At 32.1% G+C, this 19,880-nt stretch overlaps 3 protein-coding genes and 1 long non-coding RNA gene across 4 annotated transcripts; 2 read left to right on the top strand and 2 right to left on the bottom strand.

The window, feature by feature from the left end:
* The first annotated feature begins 1,074 nt into the window (after positions 1 to 1,074).
* Positions 1,075 to 2,523, top strand: LOC117685094 (uncharacterized). Its single transcript, XM_034459359.2, has 2 exons — positions 1,075 to 2,042; positions 2,136 to 2,523. The coding sequence occupies exons 1-2, from the start codon at positions 1,084 to 1,086 to the stop codon at positions 2,521 to 2,523; spliced, it is 1,347 nt and encodes a 448-aa protein (XP_034315250.2). The 5' UTR covers positions 1,075 to 1,083.
* Positions 2,524 to 3,268: 745 nt separating this feature from the next.
* LOC105321442 (uncharacterized) lies at positions 3,269 to 6,891 on the bottom strand. The gene is made up of 3 exons (XM_066082577.1): positions 6,421 to 6,891; positions 3,812 to 3,942; positions 3,269 to 3,713 (listed from the first exon to the last, which is right to left on the bottom strand). The coding sequence occupies exons 1-3, from the start codon at positions 6,554 to 6,556 to the stop codon at positions 3,651 to 3,653; spliced, it is 330 nt and encodes a 109-aa protein (XP_065938649.1). The 5' UTR covers positions 6,557 to 6,891; the 3' UTR covers positions 3,269 to 3,650.
* LOC105319363 (uncharacterized) lies at positions 3,963 to 5,499 on the top strand. The gene is made up of 3 exons (XR_010713283.1): positions 3,963 to 4,347; positions 4,978 to 5,033; positions 5,208 to 5,499. It is a non-coding gene; the product is annotated as an uncharacterized lncRNA (long non-coding RNA).
* Positions 6,892 to 13,589: 6,698 nt separating the features above from the next.
* Positions 13,590 to 19,330, bottom strand: LOC136275546 (uncharacterized). Its single transcript, XM_066085068.1, has 4 exons — positions 19,111 to 19,330; positions 14,510 to 15,622; positions 14,145 to 14,380; positions 13,590 to 13,865 (listed from the first exon to the last, which is right to left on the bottom strand). The coding sequence occupies exons 1-4, from the start codon at positions 19,328 to 19,330 to the stop codon at positions 13,590 to 13,592; spliced, it is 1,845 nt and encodes a 614-aa protein (XP_065941140.1).
* Between the last annotated feature and the right edge of the window lie 550 nt (positions 19,331 to 19,880).

Here is a 19,880-nt window from a genome sequence, read left to right as displayed (position 1 = left end):
GTTAATGTTTTTGGATACGAGGATCGAGAGATATTCCCAATGCGAATAACAAAAAAGAAAAAAACATCACACGTAGATCTTCTTTATTTAAAAAACAAGGATCAGGTTCACTACTGTTTGATAAAAAATCTCAACCGATTTTTGTATCGAACGTCTGGAGAGATTTATTGCCATTCAAAACATTATTGTCCATATTGTTTACATGGATTCGTTAAACGACACACGTTAAACAAACACGTTGACTTTTGTATGGCTCTCGGAGAACAAAAAATTGAGATGCCTGTACCAGGAGAAAATGATGTTTTACAGTTCACCGAAATTGCAAAGCAGTGAAAAGTTCCATTTACAATATATGCCGATTTCGAAACATACGTGAAACCCATTCAGACCTGTGATCTCGATCCAAATTCATCACATACTATCAATTTGTCAGAATTCGAACCTTGTAGTTTTGCATATCAAGTGATATCCAGTGACATTAGATATACCAAAAAACCAGTCTTATATCGCGGAGAAAATGTAGTAGAAACATTTTTGAACATGATTTTAAAAGAAGAGGAAGAAATACTTAAGTTACTAAAACGAATAGAGCCCATGGAAATAAGCGATGCAATAGAAAAACAATTTGAAGAGGCTACAAGTTGTCACATATGTGGTTTAGCATTTAGTAGAAATTCAACCAAAGTAAGAAACCATGATCACGTGAGTGGAAAAGTGTTTGGAATTGCACATCGTGACTGTAACTTACAATTTAAACAGGTAGAATTTATCCCAATTATTCTGCATAACTTGAGAGGCTTCGATGGACATTTAATCATGCAGAAATTAGGTCTATTCAAGAATAAAAAGCTTAGTGTCATTGCCAATTCAAACGAGAGATATGTGACTTTTAGCTTAGGTAGCTTGCGGTTTATTGATTCATTCCAATTTCTATCATCTTCCTTGGATACATTAGTACAAAACCTCAAATCAAGTGGAGACATACATTTTAAATACTTTAGCAGACATTTCAAAACCCAAAAAGAAAAGCTTTTAAGGAAAGGTGTTTACCCATACTCTTTTGTTACCGATGCATCAAAATTTATGACAAAACAATTGCCTCCAAAATCATCATTTTACAATTCTCTAAGCAAAACTGACGTATCCGATGAAGAATACAAACATGCACAGCTAGTATGGAATGAAATGAGAATGACAACAATGGGCGACTATCATGATTTGTACCTATTATGCGATGTCCTTTTATTAGCTGATGTTTTTGAAAGGTTTAGAGAAGTATCAATAGAGAGCTTTAATCTAGATCCGGCACAATATTTTACATTGGCGGGAATGTGTTGGAGTGCCTGTTTAAAAATGACAAAGGTAGAATTGGAACTACTGACAGATATTGATCAATACCAAATGATTGAAAAAGGTATACGAGGAGGTGTAGCCATGATGACAACTCGACATGCCGAGGCTAACAATCCATACATACCAGAAACTTTTGATGAAAATAAGCCAAGAGAGTATTTAGGCTACTTTGACATGAACAATCTTTACGGGGGTGCTATGCTAGAACCGTTACCTGTTGGAGACTTTGGTTGGTTGACTGACAATGAAATATCCCAACTCGACGTAATGAATATTCACAAAAATAGTGACATTGGGTATATTCTAGAAGTCACTTTAAGCTATCCAGAAAATCTGCATGATCTTCATTCAGACTTACCATTAGCGCCGGAATCTATAACAGTGGACGTTGACGACTTATCTCCATATTGTCGAGAGGAGTTTCAAAAAATAAACAATAAAACAAAAGGAGTTGTTTCAAAAAAATTAATACCAACTCTTCGCAAAAAAGAGAAGTATGTGCTCCACTATCGCAATCTACAATTTTACCTTAAAGAAGGACTTGTGCTAGATCAAATTCATAGAGTCATTCGCTTCAAACAAAATGCATGGCTCAAACCCTACATTGAATATAACACCAACAAAAGACGACAAGCCAAGAGTGATTTCGAAGTGAAATTGTACAAAGACTACAACAACATAGTGTTCGGGTAAATAAATTTTAAATACAAAAACAATTTCGTTTAAATTTAATAAAATAATTAATCATTCTTCTAATAATTTGTTTTCTCCTTTCTTTTTAGGAAAACAATGGAAAATATACGAAATAGGATGAACTTCAAATTAGTGAATACCAAAAAGGGCTTACTAAAAATGGTAGCTAAACCAAGCTTTGAAAATTTTACAATTTTTAACAAACATTTGGTTGGTGTAAAAAACAAGAAGGTTAAACTGCTACTTAACAAACCAATCTACACAGGAATGACTGTTTTAGACCTCTCCAAACTATTCATGTATCAATTTCATTATGGATATGTCAAAAAACAGTATGGTGACAGGGCAACTTTGCTGATGACTGATACTGACTCCTTGTTTTACAAGTTTCAAACGGAAGATTTGTATCAAGACATGGTTCAAAATAAAGAGTTATTTGATACGGTGGTGTGTATTAATTTTATTCACGTGGAATGATGATTGTTCTTATCTTCATTACAAGAATTGTCTTTTTGAACAACAACGATGTCGACATAAGATGCAGAACATTCGTAGTGACAATCATATCTTATATCTAAAATCTATCAATAAAATATCATTGTCGCCTTTCGATGATAAACGATGGTGGTTAGCTCCATTTGGAGTCGACAGCTTCTCCTATGGACATTATAAAATTTACAAATGATGAAACAAACGAAATGTCTAGTTGAGTTCTACTTTAATTTGAAATGCGTGGACACTGTATTATATAATTATAATTGACTAATTTGTATATACTTATATATGCTTATTTATAAAGAAAGAATGATATATAGTTTACAGAACATATATATAATTCATTATGTCAAATGCTTTTTTTTAATTTAATATTAAATGACTGAGATTTTCAAGAAAAATCATTCTTTCTTTTAAAAACCATAAACGTTACATTGCTTACTTATTAAAATTATTAAACTAAATAGTGTTGAATTTCATAAATGAGTTTAACGCTGATGGTTTTTTTTCAAATTTCAAAATTCAGTAATATAACAAATTGACAATGTCATAAAAACGTTGGAAGTATACCTAAAATGCTTATGCATGGAGACAATGTTTCACCGTTATACTTTTTACATAGTTTTGCATGCTTTCACATTGCTCTTTTAATTTCATGAACTCGTTAAAATTAAAAAGTTCGGTGGTGTGAAAGAGAATTTTTTCAAAGTCTGGAAATTCTGTCAATGACATCTTTACTTTCCCGCAACTGTTACAGTTCTACAATTTAACAAAATTGACAACGATAAAAAATTGATATTTGAAGACAATTTTCGATAAAATATTTACATTCAAACTGTCTAATAATCTCTTTCTTACTAGTAGTAGTACAGTTCAATATTATATAGAGTATAAATAAATCGTTTTACACAATTAATGAAACTTTTCTATATAGAGAAAGACTGTTTGAAAGGTGGATGTTTAAATTTCCCTGTGTTATTCATACCAGTAACAAATTATTAACGCGTGCAATAATTCTGATAGAAAAGTTTCATTTTACAGATTACATATGAATAATATATATTATCTAAAAAAAAACAATGCCCCGGATTTCTTTTTTCTTTATCTCTTTAGAACTCATCATCTCCGTCTAAATCCACCACTCGCTTCTTTTTGCGTGGTGTCATCACAAGCTATTGATTGAAGAAAACACTCCCCAATGTACCCCGATATATCCTAATAGGAAAATTAATTGAATGTAAGGTCTGTGACACTGAATTAAATAACTTACCAGTTCCGGGCTAGGTGGTCCTTGATTGGACTTCTTGATTTCATCCACCGCTTTATTTATTGTGAAGTATTGATTGTTCATAGTTTCAAAAACGTCGTCTGGGAGTGACACCTGTTTACCGTTGTTGTTGTCTAGAACGTTAAACGAACGACAACTCAGCTATGTTAAGGAAGGTCTAAGAATTCTACCACGTGTGATTTAGTAAAATTTGCATAAGCCCCGCCCCTTATTCATGAGATTTTACGAGATATGGGTATTTCGGTAATTAACAAACATCTACCAAAATGAATATGATTAATTATTGGGTTTGAATGGTTCAAGAAAGGTGTACTGAAATAAAATCATAAACTATTCTTTATATCTGGCGAAATCATGAAATTCCTAAGTCGTCTGATGACGTGTCGAGGCTGACTACGTCACATCGGCGCTTGCAGCTGTGATCAGAATAAACATGTGGACTTCAGTGTTATATCTCGGAATTTAACTCGTTTACAACCAGCGTGGACAGAAATCGGCATAGGATTCAACTGAACAAGGTAGGATTTATCTGTACTTCCCCCAGATATTGTTTTATATTACCTAATATTGTTGGATGGAACGGAAACGAAGTGAAATTCCTCGGCTTCGATTTTGTTTACTTGTTTACATTTGTTTTTTATGTAATATTGTGTTCAAACATCAGTTTGGTGACTCAGTCAGGCAAAGAAATTGTTCTGTGTTTCGCTAGTTTTGATCATAAAGAGCGTTGAGGCTCATTGTAGCTTTTTACTGGTCTCATATTGCGATAATATTAGATCGCATTTCCTCCATGTTCAAAGTACACAATAAAAAGGCCATGGCCAAACACTGTATGTGCTAGCACTACAAAGATTACTGTGAGGATCTGGAATGATTATAGACAAGATTGTAATGTTTAAGTAAATCGAAATGTGTTATTTTATTCAGCCTTCTTTTATGAAGATCTAATTAATTTTATTTAAGATAAAATTAAAGTGTGTTCAAACTGAATTTCCACACATTTTAAAAAATAAACATTTGATTATGCCTGTTGTAATATCACTGAAATTGAAACCGCCATTAATATGCCCAATAATAGAGTAATGTTTCATTTTCATGTTATCTTTAACACAATAGCTTGCTAATTATGACACATTATTCATTTTCAGGGTTACTTAGGCAGTAGATGGTCCACTGAAAACACTTCTTGGGATGTTGATAAAAAGTAGGTACTACAAATGTATATAAATATTTCTTTTACTCACTAACTTCAACTTCATGCATAGTTTGTTGTTTTTTAATATCATATTGATAATGATACTAATGTAACCTATTATAATAATTTGCATTGATATCTATTGAAATGAAATTTAAAATTGATATATATTCATCATTTCAGGTATTGGTTTTCTTATCAACTGGACTACCTCCTAATATCAAAAAGTCAGAAGAGAAGAACATGTAGTGTGCAAGAAGAATTGTCAATTTCCATAAATTACACATTATGACTGAAAAATACTAAAAATCAGAAAACACTAGTCTTGTTGAACAGTTTGTCACAGAAAAGCAATCTCTATAGTATTTGTAAAGTTGATTATCAAAATAAATTCTTGATAATATTGATATATTGTTTCTTCTTGCTTTCTTTAATTAGTACTAAAATATCAATTATGATTACAAGTAAACCTGATTATACATTAAAAGAATTTATTCACCAGCATAGTAACATAACGTTAAATTATTATGAAACATAAATGTGTAAATTACAAATTCAACACTTACACACCCCCCCCCCCCCAATAAAGGCAACTGATGAAATTATTTTTTTTCCAATTTCAACAATTTTATAATGATGATTGGTATAAACAGACACAACATTTTAACATTATTTTAGTGAAATTCACAGCGTTAAATTATTTTAAGAATGAAAATTAAAATCATGATCTTAGTCAGTGTTGCGTTTGAATTTCACGCAAATGACGCTGAAAGTAAAGTGGGTCAGATAAAATGCAGTAGTGCAAGGGCATACACTTGATCAAATATATTGAAAATTTCCATGTCTTACCATTGTATCCCTATTATATCATAAAGTGATGGGAGCTGTATGAAGTCGCTATGCATTTCATATAAATAAGCGTTAATTGCGGGAAATCCCAGTAAATTGCTGTTCATACACTGTTTACATTGAATTTAATAATTGTTCTTACTTGAATATTTTAAGCTCCCAGCACTTTTCGAAATTTTGAGGGTTCATTTTACAAGTTAGAAACAGAAATAACTATATTTGTTTTTGTTATGCCCTTGCACTTTGCATTTTTTCGTATTATTCCTGGTTCATCTATTTTTAGCAGTATCACGTGACAGGGTATTCCCAAGAGACTCAAAAATTGCTCATCCGATAACAAATTATTTAATTTGTATAATCGATAAAATATCACTTTGTTTAACAAATGTTTGGAGTAGAATACCAAGATTGTTCAAAGGCTAACATTTTATGTGATAAATATCGCTATTTTTGTATGGACGCCCTTAACATAGCTGAGAACTCTTTAATATATAGATCCAGCATTGCCGTTGTAAATTTACGTTATTTAATTCAAAATATCACTTACCCTGCAAATGCAAATACACCTTCCCTTTGTAGTAGGACAGTTGGATGGCATACTGTCCTCTGGCATATCTTGTAGACTCTTTCAGCACAAACTGTACATTCCCGTTGCTCTTTTCTTCTTTTTCAAATGACTGCATCTTAGTGTGAGTAAATTAATCGCAATAACACTGCAAGATGAAAATTGTGAAAATGTACCCTCTTTATATAAGTATATGAACATGAACTGTCCCTGAACTTTTTTTTGTGTGTTTACTAAAAATTTTGGAAAACAGTAGTGAAACCATTGCATGAACTATCACCCCACCAGCAAACTTTATTTCCCACCCTCTAAAAGAGGAAATTATAAGTTGTTCACCTTTAGTTTAAAAAAAGGCATAGTGTTACAAGATGCTTACTTGGTCATTTTGTGAAGTAAACAACATTTTTGAAGTAAACAATATAATTATAGTTCGATCACGACTTCAGATCATCACCGAGGGCAACCTTACCTATGAATTTAAGTACATTCTGAAAAATAAATGAATTCAAAACAATTGTTACTAATATTTCACTTTTTAAAAATACTTTGTACTTTATATTCTAAATTAAAATGAATAATGCATATTAATTAAAGCATATATGCCAATCCTTTCCTTTATTATTTTATTTATTACCATTTATTTTATTTTACTGGTGTATCGGTAGAACATATAACTCTGTTAATAAATCCACGCCTTATCGTCTTTAAAAAATAGAAGATAAGAATTTATATCGGGATCGATATACCGAAAAATCGTACACAACGTGATCAAAATACCGCCAAGAAGTCGGAATCATGGTGATGGTACGGTTACCTGTTTTGCTGTGCATTTCTTTCTGCTTTGCAATAGGTGTATCTATCATGTCTATGCAGTTGGGATTGTTGTGCAACGATGACGGTTTATGTCAATGGAAACGAAATACTTTATACAATGGATGCTTGTCCGAGGATGTAACTGTTCTGAAGTTTGTGTACTTTGATGCTAGCAGTCATGCAGTGTTGTCCTGCACCTCGGTACAAGTGGTTTATATTGAATATACGGAGATGACATGCAACGAAATTTCTGCTGTTTTTACAACGCTGCGACCCCTTTCAGTACAAATCAGCGACACGTCGTGCGTGAGTATTGACTATAAATCATAAATGATTTAGGGTCACATGAAAGGGGGGGGGTGTCTCTTTCATTTTTTTTTTTTTTTTTTGCATGTATTACAAGCATGTTGTGAATGTTTTATTGTTCATTTTCACAGGACATTTCCCCCTATCTTACTACAGATATGCATAGAGGATCTACCAAGGGAGTGGAGGTAAATATTTTTTATCATTGTTTTTTTTCAATTTATTATTAATTTTACATCATGTACATAATGTAATTTAATTGTGTTTTAGATTACTCACTACCATACCACATATCATAAGATTACATCACAAGAAGCTGAAGATAAGGTAGAAAATATTCATCAATTGCGTGTTATAATTTTAACTAATTTAACTATCATATTTAAGAAATGTAAACTATTCTTTCAGTTTTCTACACTCCCCTGGCCCACCACTCAAAGCCCGCAATCCTCTAGCACACAAGCATCTACAGTTAGAGTGAAGGTTTGTGTACATTTATTCTATCATTTATAATTTTATAAATCCATTAACAAAACTGTGCACATAAATAATGTAAATTATCATGTTTGTTTCTTTAAGTCTACCTCTCACCCTACCACAGTCACCACAGAGAAGTCCGCCAAGACTACAGATGAACATGAGGAAGGAATATCGTCAACAGTGACCATCCTAATAAGTAAATATTTATCTATTTCTTCTTTTTGTATGTCACTTATAACAATATTTTTAATGTTAACTATTTTCAGATTGTTGTATATCAAAATAAAACAAAGTCAGTCTCTAAGAAGTCCAATATATACTGGATCAAGTCTTTCACTAGACTCTTTTGATTCAGAAGGTTATTTAAGACCACACACTGATGAATTATATGAGGATGTTCTTTAATTTTTTTCAGCTGTCTGTGCAGTTTTAACAACTACTTTTATACTTACATTAACTGTGATAATTATTTCTTGGTTAAAAAAGAAAAGACACCGTAATCTGTTGTATCCAAAATTTCATGATCAATACCAGTTGGAAATAAGAGATGATCAGTAATAAATCACTTTAGGTGCATATCAAATTTAACCACTGCACTATGTAAAGATAAATAATCCAACAATATTTAATAACAATGTTTTTGACATTTCTTTCCTGCAATGAAGTACAACTATGCATTATAAATTTACTTTCAGTTATTTCTCTGTGCTTGTCGGCTATAGTGCTCTGTGGCTGCTTGTGTTTGGTGTTAGTGCGACATATTATAAGAAAAAGAATACAGAGAGAACATATCGAAAACATTGAGAGTGCTCTATCTAGCTATTCTGTGGTAGACAGTGAAAGTGAACTGTAGATTTGGATTGTGCTTATCAGTTGGTGTCTACTTAGTGCTATAGTGATGCTGATGCTTATGTTTATTTATCTTCCTAATGCATCATAATTATTTGTCAAATGTGCATCTGTTGCACTAAAATACCGTTTAAGATTTATACAATGTTCTGCACAACTACAATGAAAATAGAGATCTGTAATATTTTATTTTTGTAGGTTTAATTGGACTCCTGGGTGTTGTTGGGAATCAACTTTTAGAAATTAGAAGATCTTTGATTGAAATTTTTAGACATCTGCAAACTATCTTTTTCAATATTAAACACTTTGTGTTAAAAGTTAAGCATATTTTAAAGCATGAAAAAAATAATCAAAATCAGATATCTTTACAAGAACAAAATGTAGACAATGGTCGCCGCTACCCCCTTAGAAATAGAAAGAAGACAGATTTTTATGGAATTAACTGACTGCTTCAAAGTTATAACAAAACCCAACTTCACATTTTCAATGATAAATAATATGTGTCATTAATTTTTTTTAATTTTCAGTAGCATTTTGATCATCAGCATCATCATTCTTGTGTATCGTTATCAAAAATATAAACAACAACAATTCATGCATTAAAACTTTTCAAGATAGATATATTGCATTATATCGCATAAAGTCATGCTTTCTTATTTTCTTTTTTTCATTTCAGTAACCATTATTTTGTTTATTGTTTTCATCATTATCATTATCCTGTATTGCCGTCATCAAAAATATAAACGTCAGCTAATGAATATGCGATTTGATTACTTGTCTAACTATATTGAGGATCCCATAGAATTGCGTCACTACAGAGAAAGAAATAATTTAAGTTTTGAGGAAGAAATCAATACATGTACTACTGATTCATAAAAAAACATATTATTACACAGTAGATATCATATCATAATGAATATCACAATAGATACAACATTGTTTTATTTATGTCCCTCATCTTAATTAACAAAAACAAATGGACAATTTTTTAAATGCAGAGAATTTTAAACCTATCATTATTGTTTAGAATGAAAAAGCTATATTTCACTGTGTAATGTTCAGTTTTGCTTTATTTAGGCATACGCTTTTCTTGTTAAATGCATTTCACTGTGTAATGTTTAGCTTTGCTTTATTTAGGCATATGCTTTTCTTGTTAAATGCATTTCACTGTGTAATGTTTAGCTTTGCTTTATTTAGGCATATGCTTTTCTTGTTTAATGCATTTCACTGTGTAATGTTTAGCTTTGCTTTATTTAGGCATATGCTTTCTTGTTTAATGCATTTCACTGTGTAATGTTTAGCTTTGTTTTATTTAGACATTTGCTTTTCTTCCTTAATGCTTTTTTCCTAATAGTCAGTTATCATTTATAATGTACAGATTTGAACTTATATCAATGTAACATGTTGAGTGTACTACTGGTACTCTTAAGTAACAAAAACTCTGTCAGTATTTTTTAAAATGGAAAATATATATTTCTTTATTTAGGCATATACCTTTTTCCTTATTAATGATTTATCGTTATTTTTGTTCAAATTTGTGAAATTCTTCATGTAAAATAATGAAAAAGTGTTTTGAGAATTATTGATTTTTGCTTCCTATAATTTTTGTCATACTAATGTTTAATAATATACTTTTTTATGTGATTGTGTTCAAACTTAACTTTTATCTTATATACAATCCTTTGATGTACTTAATTGATTATAGGTCAATTTTTTCATATGCTGTTACAGTTTTTGTTTTACAATTTTTTTGTCTTACTAATGATTAATGTGATACTTTTTTATGTGATTGTGTTCAAACTTAACTTTTATCTAATATACAATCATTTAATGTACATTATTGATTATAGGTGATTTTTTATCAGCTGTTACAATTTTCCTTTTACATACAATTTAAATATTCTGTGATTTATATTATTTTCATTTACTCTTTTTACAAAGAAATGTGCCAAAACACCTCAATCATGTTTTAATATTGTGTATATACTGTGATTTTTATTGATTTTATTGATTTTTTAACTGACATGGTATGTCAACAAGATTTGATTTTGAATAAATGTTTAAATGATATACATGTATTCTGTATTTTTTAAATTTATACTTGGAGAAAAAAATATTTGAAGGAGGTCTTTGTGTAAGAACGTTTGATCGGGTATTGACTATCTGATAAAAAAAGGGCTAATAAGGGTATTTGTGTATCTAACATGTGTGTTATAACCAACACAGTTCTGGACATGATGCTTTCTGGTCTTGAATGGTCATTGACTGATAAGACATTGTCATTATTGAAAATATATATGTAAACATTTTAATTTTATTTTCCAAAATTTCTAAAAATTCATCCTATAAGCATTAGAATCTTTCTGTCCTTGAATGGTCATTGACTGAAAAGACATTGTCAATATTGGAAATATAGAAGTAAACATCTTAATTTTATTTTTCCAAAATTTCTTAAATTTCATCCTATAAGCATTAGAATCTTTCTGGTCTTGAATGGTCATTGACTGAAAAGACATTGTCATTATTGAAAATATATAAGTAAACATTTTAATTTTATTTTTCCAAAAGTTCTTAAATTTCATCTTATAAGCATTAGAACCTTTCTAGCCTTGAATGGTCATTGACTGAAAAGACTGATAAAAAAGGCTTAATGGGGGCATTTGATACACTGACGTATGAAGACGTGCAACCAACTCAAATCTTCACATGAGAAAATCTGTAGGATCTGGACTAGTGTCCTACCTCCCACAGAGTTGTAATGGAGTTTCGTCTCGGAGTGTGAGGGGTGAGACAATTATTTAAGAGGTCTTTAGGAAAGTTTGACCAGGTATTGACTATCTGATAAAAAAAAAGGCTTATAGGAATAAAGAAATTATTTGTGAGAAACAACAAATAGGTAACATATAAAACTTGGTGAGGAAATTATTTAATAAAAGTCTTCGGAAAAAATATGACTGAGGTATTGACTATCTGATAAAAAAGTAAGGTAATTAGGGTATTGAATATTTTTTACCTATAAAGGTGTACAATGGTCAACAAGGTTCTTGACATCATATTAGCTGTCATTGACTGACAAAGAAATTATTATATTGAAAAACAATAAATAGGTAACATATAATACTTGGTGAGGAAATTATTTAATAAAGGTCTTTGGGGTAAAAAAAAACATAACTGGGGTAATGACCATCTGGTTTAAAAAGTAAGGTAATTAGGGTATTGAATATTTTTACCTATAAAGGTGTACAATGACCAACAAGGTTCTTAACATCATATTAGCTGTCCTTGACTGGTCATTGACTGACAAATGGATGTGGATATGTGAGAATAAAGTTTTTCATTCAAAATACATTTTCATTGTTGAAAGTATATAAAAGTAAACATTTTCAACAAGTTGTTGAATTTCCAAAATTCTTCCCATAAGCATTAAAGTCGTAATTAGGAGTCTATGATTGCATTTATATATACTAAGAGAATATGGATTATTACAGAAATTCTGCCGATGAAGAAGTCATTTGTCCGTATGACAAAACTCATGTCATTAGAAAAGGAAGACTGTCACGTCATCTACTTAAATGTGCAAAAAATAACAAAGCTCTTCTAAAAAACTTTACATCTTGTGAATTTAACCACAGTCACAAAATTAAAAGAGGTGATGGTAGTGACCATTACAAATATTGTAAAGAAAAACAGATTCATGAAGGTTGGCTCGAGCGGGATAATATGTGTACCAAAAAAGGTGATACCTCTCTCCCAAAATACAAGGATATTCAGATAGATGGTGAGAATTGGGATGAGGAATTGGAACCTTTACCTGGAGAAAAGTACTATGGTTTCATTGCGGACATAAAGAAGCAAAATTAAAACATTATGTCTATTTGAATTATGTTCATACTACTTGTGTATATAGTGAATATATATTTAGTATTTGTGGATGGAATTTATTTTGTGCAGAGTTATCTCTCTTTGATCAGAGTTACATTTATATACGAACTCGTATAGCTTGAACTTCACAAGGATAGAATGATTTCGAATTTTTCGTGGTGAGAAGTACTACGGACCAATTCCAGAATAAAGTGCCTTTAATTTGATCATTTTCTTCTTGGTGATATGTGTAGCTACATGTATATGTAATATATATTTCGTTTATATTGCTACTTTTATTTTTATTTTTTTTAACTGATGATTGAAATCATCAAGGTTGACGGAGTTAACTGATCTTGGAAATTTGCTAAGAGTTATCATTCTTTGTAAGTGTCTTCGAGATAGGGTGGAGTTTCTTCTAAAGAGTGTATCCTTTTTTTTATAAATAAATAGAATATCCTTCTGAGTGGGCGGAGACTATTGTGAGCCTTTAGTATAACTATATAGAGTAAGCCTAGGGTGAGCCCTCCGAGAGGGCGGAGTCTCCTATAAACCTTTGGTATAAATATATAGTGTACGCCTTTCTGAGTGGGTGGGACTATTGTGAGCCTTTGGTATTAATATATAGAAAAAAGTAGTATAACTATATAGAGTAAGCCTAGGGTGAGCCTTCCGAGAGGGTGGAGTCTCCTATAAGCCTTAGGTATAAATATATAGTGTAAGCCTTTCTGAGTGGGTGGGACTATTGTGAGCCTTTGGTATTAATATATAGAGAAAGCCTTTCATCTTATTAGCATAATTGGTAAGAATATAGAGTAAATTGGGCGGGTCTTACTATATAACTATAAAGTGTGTTGTAGAGCACCATATATACCACTACTCACATCACTGTCGTCATCAACGCTTTCACAGTCAAAGTCTGGAATATACACTGATTCTCTATCACTGTCTGTTTCTCCAAATTCCTCCTCATCATCAGAAAAATTCATGTCAGCCAGCAGCAGTTTTTGACCCTTGGGTTTCAAAGATGTACACTGTCTGTACCAGGTTTCCCTGATAGGATTTACAGATTGATCATCAGATGCTGGCAAATCTGCTTCGAATGTAGCACTGAAAATCTGTGGTTGACAGTTAATACTTTGACAATGGTTTATTTCTGTACTTAAGATGCTGTCATCTGACCGAGCCTAATTGTCATGATTTTCAGTGGGTGCGTAAAGCCCTGTATTAATAGTGTTTCTGTAAATCTGTGTATGGGTATCAAAACATTGATCAAATGCAGGCAGTTTGACTTTAAGGGCCTTGCAAGGTTTAGGTAACAGAGACTTCTGTGGCATTTCACCAATGACCAGTTGTGTATGAAGAGTGTCAGAATTAATTTGACTGTTTTCACTGACTACAGACGTTAAATAAGCTGACAACTCAGACATTGTGGAAGTTGTACAAGCTCCTGAGGGGATGAAAGTGTCAGATGATCGCTCCGCTGAGCTTCCAATGGTGATTTCACACGACGTACTTTCAACAGGAATAGCTGGACTGCTTGTTCTTTCAGTTGAATCAATTTCTGGAGTTGTCCAAATGGTTGGCGACATCTCCTCTGACAATGTGGCACCACGAATGCTAGAGGAAGTTTCTGTTGACACAGTTGCTGAGCTTATCATTCCAGGAGTCTTTTGTACAGTACTTGAATGCGGCACAGTTGCATCCTAAGACATCACCCCCATTTTTTTCATGCTTGCAACAGAGGACTGGACTGTCATACTTTCTTCACTGACTAAAGAGGTTGAATCTCCTGAGGGGATGAAAGTGTCAGATGATCGCTCCGCTGAGCTTCCAAAGGTGATTTCACACAACGTACTTTCAACCGGAATAGCTGGACTGCTTGTTCTTTCAGTTGAATCAATTTCTGGAGTCGCCCAAATGGTTGGAGACATCTCTTTTGAAAATGTGGCACCACAAATGCTAGAGGAAGTTTTTGTTGACACAGTTGCTGAGCACATCATTCCAGAAGTTTCTTCTGCAGTACTTGTACAGGGCACAGTTGCATCCATGCTTGCAACTGAGGACTGGACTGTCATACTTTCTTCACTGACTAAAGAGTTTGAATCTCCTGAGGGGATGAAAGTGTCAAATGATAGCTCCTCTGAACTTCCAAAGGTGATTTCACACGACGTACTTTTAATAGGAATAGTTGAATTGCTTCTTGTTTCAGTTGAATCAATTTCTGGAGTTGTCCAAATGGTTGGCGACATCTCCTCTGACAATGTGGCACCAAGAATGCTAGAGGAAGTTTCTGTTGACACAGTTGTTGAGCTTATTATTTCAGGAGTCTTTTGTACAGTACTTGAATGCGGCACAGTTGCATCCTTAGACATCACCCCCATTTTTTTCATGCTTGCAACAGAGGACTGGACTGTCATACTTTCTTCACTGACTAAAGAGGTTGAATCTCCTGAGGGGATGAAAGTGTCAGATGATCGCTCCGCTGAGCTTCCAAAGGTGATTTCACACAACGTACTTTCAACCGGAATAGCTGGACTGCTTGTTCTTTCAGTTGAATCAATTTCTGGAGTCGCCCAAATGGTTGGCGTCATCTCCTCTGACAATGTGGCACCACGAATGCTAGAGGAAGTTTCTGTTGACACAGTTGCTGAGCACACCATTCCAGAAGTTTCTTCTGCAGTTCTTTTACAGGGCACAGTTGCGTCCATGCTTGCAACAGAGGACTGGACTGTCATACTTTCTTCACTGACTAAAGAGTTTGAATCTCCTGAGGGGATGGAAGTGTCAGATGATAGCTCCGCTGAGCTTGCAAAGCATAGGTCATCCTTGTATTTTTTAATCAAGCTGTGGCGTTTCTTTTTTTCTAATTTTTCTGAAATTAAAGATTATTCCATTGTTAAGGAACACATTCACTGCATAAATGTTGAATTTATACAAGTTATGAACATTCCGTGTATATTAAAGTTAATAAAAAGAAAATGCCATTGTAATTTTCACTGAAAATATTGCAATAAATATTGCAATACAGTTAAAAATATTCAAATATATCGCAATATAAAATCTCTGGCCAATACCCAGCCCTACTAATTTGATTGAAAATACATTCGAAGACATTGCCTACAATGTTCCCACACAGTGGATAAAGCAATCCTTTTGATCAGACATGAAAAGTACAACCGTAAATAAATTATCCTTATTTTAAAGAAAATTCGAAAATTACAATTTAAAAAATACCTCCCTCAATATTTTATTGCGAATAAAACGCCTCCTTCCTGCTTCAGTTTTGTAGAAAATTGGCCTTATCAGAATCAGAAATTAAATTAAGATTTAGTCTTAAATACAAGTGGCATTTCTACTGTTTCTTAATTCTATTCCTCTCAGACCTTTCCCTCCTTTATCCCTTAATGATGACTTTTGACGCCTAGACCCCAACCCTTAATGATGACTTTTGATGCATATGATTTCATTGTTGATGTGACTTGAAATTACTGCTTGTTTACAAGTTATCAGAACACAGGTGGCCATCTGCAGATTAACACTAGATGATAACATCAAACTCCAGTAAGAAATCATGTGATTTACCTGTGTAAACAAACAAAAGAATCTTGGAAAGTTCCACCAAAATTCAAGGGAGACTGTTACACACAATGTTTTTTTAGCATGAAATTCAAGCTATAAACTACCTATGTTTTGAAAGGTTTTGCAGTGGCAGGTTTGAAAATTATCATGATCTTTATGTGTAATTAGGGTTATATACTCCAACATAAAGTACAAAAACTTTTTTTAAGTTCGGTACAGTGCAGTGCAGATTTCATTACCTTTTTCTGAGAAATTCAGAAGAAATTTGATCTTATCCTTTGGCTTTGCTAATTTTTAGAGTAAACATTATTTTCAGTAGAAATGCCACCTCTATTAGTACCAACAAAGCAACATTTAGAATAAAAGAAATACACAGTAAAACATACTTATATAACAAAATGCTAGGAATGCTTGCAATAATCTATCTTTGCTTTCATTTTACACTTTAACAATTTATGGAAAAGAGTCATACAATATTTTCACACTCTATATGTCAATCTGCATGATTTGTGTTATTTTATTCATATTTTATTCATATCTTAAGGTCAATTACTTTAAATTCTAGCTGATTGAAATCATTGAATCCAAAGACTTTGTTAACATTTGAATCTTGAGGAAAGCCATGCAAGCAGCAACAACTAAATTTTTTAGGAATTATTTACTTTTTGATTCACTTTGACCAACATTTTTACTTCCAACATTTGGTTTCCATCATCGGATTTTATTTTTCACTACAATCCTATGGAAATTCCATGGGAGTATCCATCATGCACAGCAATCTGAAAGTATGCATTCACAAAATATTATACCAAGGCCATACAATTATATAGTTGCTGATATTTAGATAACTCCTCTCAATACGCTCCACCTGTACATTACAGTATAAGCCTGTGTTATACAATTAACAAATATTTTAGATGTGTATAAATAGTTGAATATATATTAATATACAAGCCAGTAACAACATTCATGCTTATGTATGTGCAACAAATTATCAAATGTATGTATGCTATGTCGCAGCAATATTACATTCAAACATGCCCCAAAAAAATCAATAAGGTATACAGAACATCATGAGTTTTAGGAGTGAAAATCAGGTGTACAACAAAAATGAACAGCTTTATCACCCAATTTTTTCATTTATTTTAGCCAAAGCTTTGTAAAATGTTTTGTTCAGATGAAGCCTACTGTTTTAATTCCTGTTTATTGTCAGAGAATGTACCACATAACCCACTAATTATTAGCCCTCCCCCAACAAGATTTCAGCAAAACCTAATTAAAAAAACATTTTAACAAAAAGCTACAATAGATTAATAATCATTGAAAAAAAAATCTGCATCTTTAATTCAGTCATGAATATTTTTAGGGCTGGGACGATACTTTACTTGGCAGATTTGGTACATAACACGATACATGAGATGCAATATGATACATATCACGATACATTGCAACTTAATGAAAACATGAATAATGGCTTAAAATTTATTGAATCTGTCTATGTATTGCCACATGTCCAAAGTGATTTCATTATATTTGAAATGAACGTTGAACAATTTACAAATTACTTAAGTCTTGTATTCACTACTTTTTCAGAGACAAGTAATTCGAAAGTTTTCCACACTCCAGATTTAGCTTCGATTTGACAACTTTACGAGGTTTTCCGCCATCTTTGTACTTTCATATTAGGTGCGCGGACTAAAAATAGCGAATATATGAAGCTCAGATATTTTTGGAAAATAAAAAAAAAGTTTGCTAAGGTATTGTTGTATTAATGGTAAATGTATCGATCCAAATATCGTCAAAATATATACAGTGATGCACTGGTGAATCGGTGGATTGTCTCATCCCTATATTTTGTTGTGTTTATATGTTAAATATAGCAAATCAGACCAATATTTTATTGACATCAAATATATGTAGCGTTTCCGAGTTTTATATATTAATCCACTTTAATAATTTCCTTATGTTTGGTAGCGTAATGTAAATCTTTGTATAATATTCCGTAGTAATTAATTTCTTCTCATAAGATAAACGCAATTCAAAAAGATACAAATGTTTATTTAAAATCCAAAAGTAGAATAAAATATAATCCAAATGAAAATCACATAATAAATCCAAAATACGTGTAAATGAATGAAAGGCACTAAAATCCAATTAAACAATCAAAACATTTCTCATCTCACTTCTCTCACCCTCTCTAATTATTCCGGCTATATATACCCAATTACTCCTCTCACTCCTCCTTTGCACACCGTTCGAAACAGAAAAATGCAAATTAAAAAAAAATATACGCTTGAATAAAATATGCCTTTCAAACATAAAATCAATATACAAAAATATGTAAAAATCAAAAGCAAAAATAATACATTTATAAAAAAAGCAAGAATAAAAGAAAAAAAATCTAACAATGCTACGAAAACATTATAAGAACAAATATTTACAGTTAATAATTTTGGTTTTCTTCACATTATGTTTACAGTTTATTTACAGAAGTCACTCCATGGTAAGTCATCAGGATAATCAAGTTAAAAAAAAAACTGTTACGGAAATAGTTTATCCGGTCAGAAATCACAATTGGCTCGTTTTAGGATTCATCCAAAAAATCGTTTAAAAAGTTCGAAAATACTTTATATGGAGAAACTTCCCTCATTTCTTCAGTGTATGAAAAGTTAATTTCTTTCATAACTTCAGTTCTTCCGTCTTCATATGACACTGTTTTCTTAATTAATTGAATCGTCATCGAATTTTTCTTTTCGGATGTTTGAATTTCTGGTGTTGGACTTTCGGATGTTGGAATTTCTGGTGTTGGACTTTCGAATGTTGGAATCTCTAATGTTGGACTTTCGGGTGTTGGAATCTCTTTAGTTGGAATGTTGGATGTTTCCTCACACTCGGAAACAAATTCTTCAGCGTTGTTTTTGTTCAGAAATAAATCTTCCTCAAATGATTCTTCATCAGACGAAATGTCCTCATAAATTGCACTGTGGATGGTATAGTCCATGGTTGAATTTACAACTTATCCTGTTTCAATGGGACAATTTTCTAAATCGTCTAAAATTTCTGTTTAACTATGTTGATTAAAGAAATGTCTTTTAAGATTAGAATTCCTGGTGAAAATTCTTCCACAAATACTGTGGTTTCATCAATATTCGTTGAATACCAATTTACGTGGATTTCGTTGTTTAGTTGATCCACGAAATTAAATGTTCCTTGAAAGGTAATTATTATTAATATTTTGTATTGATAGGGTCATTGGCCACGAATTTACGTATCCTTGAAACTGTGTTTTTCACTTAATCCACGAAAATTGATACCCTTGAATATTGATGAAACCACAGTATCACATTTGAAAATTTCCTTTGTCGAAAAATGACGTTCTTCTAAATGTCTCTGTAAATTCCTTTTGTATTTATAAGTTATGTTACAGTCAAAACATTGGAACATCTCTATAGGTACATATCCAAATGTTTATGTTCTGAATCGGGTTGGGGTTTTTATAATCCTGCCATGTCTTGTCTTCTTTTGTTCCATCTGTTTTGGGGGTGACAAAT

Source organism: Magallana gigas, chromosome 1, assembly GCF_963853765.1.
Source record: "Magallana gigas chromosome 1, xbMagGiga1.1, whole genome shotgun sequence".
Classification (NCBI taxonomy): domain Eukaryota; kingdom Metazoa; phylum Mollusca; class Bivalvia; order Ostreida; family Ostreidae; genus Magallana; species Magallana gigas.
This window is presented reverse-complemented; position numbering and strand designations above follow the sequence as displayed.